The sequence below is a fragment of the Cystoisospora suis genome (assembly GCF_002600585.1).
Source record: "Cystoisospora suis strain Wien I chromosome Unknown contig_4112, whole genome shotgun sequence".
NCBI lineage: Eukaryota > Apicomplexa > Conoidasida > Eucoccidiorida > Sarcocystidae > Cystoisospora > Cystoisospora suis.
The window spans coordinates 1-3960 of NW_027156905.1; the positions used below are offsets into that span (position 1 = coordinate 1).

General features: G+C 42.3%; 1 protein-coding gene across 1 annotated transcript; it reads right to left on the reverse strand.

Annotated features, from left to right (window-relative positions):
• Positions 1–534: 534 nt before the first annotated feature.
• Positions 535–3935, reverse strand: CSUI_007664 (uncharacterized protein; the record flags this gene model as incomplete). Its single annotated transcript, XM_068067809.1, has 4 exons — positions 3271–3935; positions 2121–2262; positions 1114–1285; positions 535–643 (listed from the first exon to the last, which is right to left on the reverse strand). Coding segments are annotated over exons 1-4 (699 nt in total), but the record flags the coding sequence as incomplete, so codon positions are not given.
• Positions 3936–3960: the final 25 nt, after the last annotated feature.

The window sequence follows — 3960 nt, forward strand, 5'->3', positions numbered from 1 at the left end:
TATAGGTAGATTAAGGATAGATAGATAGATAGATAAAGGATAGATAGATAGATAAAGATAGATAGATAGATACATAAAGATAGATCAAAAATAGATATGGCCATCAGGCGACAAAATGCAGGCACGTCTCCACTTTGAACTGCCAACCCCCCGTGGTCAGAGAAGTAACCGAATATAAGCCGAAGGTGCTCCTTGGCTTCTCTTCTATTCAAGACTTTTCTCCATCTTTCTCAATCTTCAAAACAGAAAATTCCCCGAGAATCTCTATGGATGGTCATCATGAAGTGAAACTGTCTACCCATGCATAACAAGCAGTAGCAGTACTGCTGTAGACTCAGTGACTGCTGCATACCACTACACATCTTTATACATCCCTACATACATACATACATCTTCCCATCCACATAGATACACCAAGGACCAACACATGTGCATAGATAGATATATGTCTATACAAAGCCTTGATAGAAAGGTTGGGGAGAGAGAATCTACTAGTGGCGAGAATGAAGAGAAGTTAATTATGAAATTTCTTACTTTCTTTCTATAGGCAGCGCAGATGTCCGAGCGTTGAGGCTTGACCTTCCGTCGCTCAGGGGGGAGGAGCCACACGATCAAATCACAAGACCCAAAACTCTTATGAAGTCTAAGAAAGAAAGGAAGAGATAAGAAAGAAAGCAAGAAAAGATGTGAGGTCCTTCAGTGTGTCTATATTCACAGAGAGGTGAGAGAGAAGTTCATGTACCGAAGCCTCAGTGTACACAGAGATAGATACAGATAGAGAGATAGATAGATTGAAGATAGATAAATAGATAGGTAGATGGAAAAATAGTTAGACAGACAGATAGAGTTATAGGCAGAGCCAAACATAGAAGTGTTTCTCCTGTGTATGAGTGAGGCTTGTCTATTCTTGCGTTCTGACGAAAAATGCCAAACAGAAGCCTGCAGAGAAATCTGAAGGGCGAGGCGCACGAAACAGACACAACAACAGGGAAGATACGAGCTAGCTACCTAGCTATCTAGCTACCTATGTCTAGATAGCTAGCTGACTAGCGATAGGAGGAGAAAGAGAAAGCTTCGAGTGTTGTCTTTTTGAGGAGTTGCTGGGTGACGTACTTTTGAATATCCATAGCTGCATCTGTATTTTGTACATCCTCAGAAAACTCCATAGGAGGTTCTTCGATCACTTCTTTAAGTTCGTCGTCTTCATCTTCTTTCTGCTGGCTGATAAGACGCCTTAGATCGGTTAGTCTAGGAGCGATCTGTCTCTCTAGAGCTATGTAGACATCTAGACATATCAGCAACAAGCCATAGACACAGGGTATCGCTAGTCGTAGAGATGTGTATATAGACACGGTAAGATGGTGATATAGGAATACTGAAGAAGCAGCTATAGAAATGACACAAATGAACAATCTTCCCCTAGAAAGAAGGAATATCTTCTGAGCGCTAAGAACATAAGGAAAAGGAATCTCTCTACATATGTATACATATACATTTAGAGACGTCCCGCTGTACATACACATGTAAATAGATAGATAGACTACGGATAGATAGATAGCTAGATAGATAGATAGTTTCTGAGGGGGTGTGGAACCGAAAGACCTCTAACATTGCAGAACTATTCATCTCGATTTGGAGGATGTGTCTGTGATACTTGTGTATGTTCTTCCCCCCCATAGGAGCTTAACTAGCTGGATGTCGTCGAGGAAACGGTTCGCATCGATTCTCATACAATCGATCCATGGTGTTATCCAAGAGAAGCGCCGTTCTCGCATGCACCTCTTTAAAGACCACGTAAGTAGGCAACCATCAACAATGAGGTGCGCATACACCTGACAGTGTACGCGCACGTACACAAGACGGGGTGTATGTACACCCAGGTCCATCAGAGTGTACATGCATCTATGTAGTTGTCGTGCGGTGTATGTACACCTGAGCTGATGACCAGCCATAGTGTATAGAAAACAGATGCATTAAAGATGGAGAGATGGAAACACTGAAGAGATATTAGAGCTAGATTAAAGATAGGTGGATTGAGTAAAGATTAACAGATCAACAGATCCATGAAAAGCGTGGTGTGTATCCCTTCAAACTGCGCAACGCTTATGAAGGAGTAGTACCTCGAAGAATATCGGGGAGGGTGTCTGTAAGAGGCCTTGGATCAGAGAGATCCCCCACAGGCTTGAAGAGAACGTCTTCGCCTCTCCCATTAAACATTCCTGCCTCAAGCCATCTTAACACCTTCAATGCGCTGCAAGGCCCCTACACCCGTTTCATCGTCACACAATACACGACACACGTACATACATATACAACATACATACCTATGTACATATACATATATATATATATGTTTAGATAGATAGACACATACATACATCAGATATATATATATATATATATATGCATGTAAGTATGTAAATATGTAGATACAGATACATTTGACGGGTATATATGTATAGCTATATGAAGCGATATATAGAAATACAAAGACCGGTATGTGTATTTTTGTATATAGTGTCTCCCGCTTTCTCTCTCTGTACATCCATCGACAGATATATATATATATATATATATGTAAGCAAATACACATGAGGTACGTATGAGAGTAGACATGACGCGTAGACGTTCCTAAGGCGGAGTTCAGCATGTCCGAGGGGAAGCCCCTAAGCAAGAAGGAAGATGTGAATGAACTGAGTTATGTCTGAAAGACCACGAAGACAGAGAAGGCGCTCTGTCTCCGTATGTTTGGCAGGTGAAATAAACTTTTGCGTCTAGGAAAAAACAACTATATCTGAAACCCCGAAATTGGGAGGTGTACATACACCGTGGATAGAAACTATCGGAGTGTTTTGTATGCGTGTAGCTCTACGTAGACCAGAGACATACGTCCCCCCTATCATACCATCCATCTAGATGCTCTGAAGTAACGAATAGAGATAGTAGACAAAGATGTCTATGCATGCTTGGTAGTCTCCTATCCGTATCACCTACTTCTGTTCCTCTGCCCCTTCAGATCTCTAGCTCATCTTCGCCCTATGCTTTTTCGTCTGTATTCGACACTCTTTCTTTCCTGTCTCTCTCTCAGCTCTAAAACGAGAGAGGACCTATCTATCTATCTTCTTTTGTCTTGAGAAAAAGTAGTAAGAGCCCTTCATAAGAGAAATCCACCAAATCCAACAGACCTATCCACATTCATAGTCTCTTCTTCTTCTTCACCTTCACAGAAAAGAAACCTTCCAGGAAAAGAAAGAAAGAAAGACTACATACCTGGACATTCCCCCGATCATCTACACATTGCCAGTTTCTTTCAGCGGAGGAACGTTCATTTTCGTAGAGGTTTTTCTTCAACTTAACAGTCTTCTGTCTAGCTAACCCGTGGGGGGTAAATTGCTTTTCTTCTTCAACTCTCCATTTGTTAGCGGCGGGGTTTGCGTCTCTCGCCGTTTTAGGTGTACCTACACCTGACGGTGGAGCTGAACCTCGAGAGGTAGGTAAGCGTGAGGAAGGTGTACTTAACACGACTCGCTGAAGTAGCGCATCCATCCTCTTGAGGACGGTAAGAAAGAAGATACAAAAGAAAAGAGAGAAGGAAGGAAGAAAGAAAAGAAAAGACAGGAAAGATCCAGGAAGGGATAAGAAAGCGAAAGAAAGAAGGAAAGAAGGTCTGGGGTGAGGGAGAGAAAGAAAAGAAAAGAAGGTCGGCAAGGTACGTGGGGATGATAAGGGCGAGGGTGTATGAGAAAATGAAGAAGAAGACGAGGAGGAGGACAGAGAGAGAGACAGAGAGTAAGAAGGAAGGAAGTGAAGGCGTAAGAAATGGATGGCTTCTCTCTACTATTGCTGTCGCCCTTGCAAGCTAAGACGAAGAAGCAGAAGAGGCAGTAGGAATGTTCGCTGAGGAGAATCGCCATGAAGAAGATTTTAGAGTGTAGATCGAACTAAAAGAAGCGGGGCTTC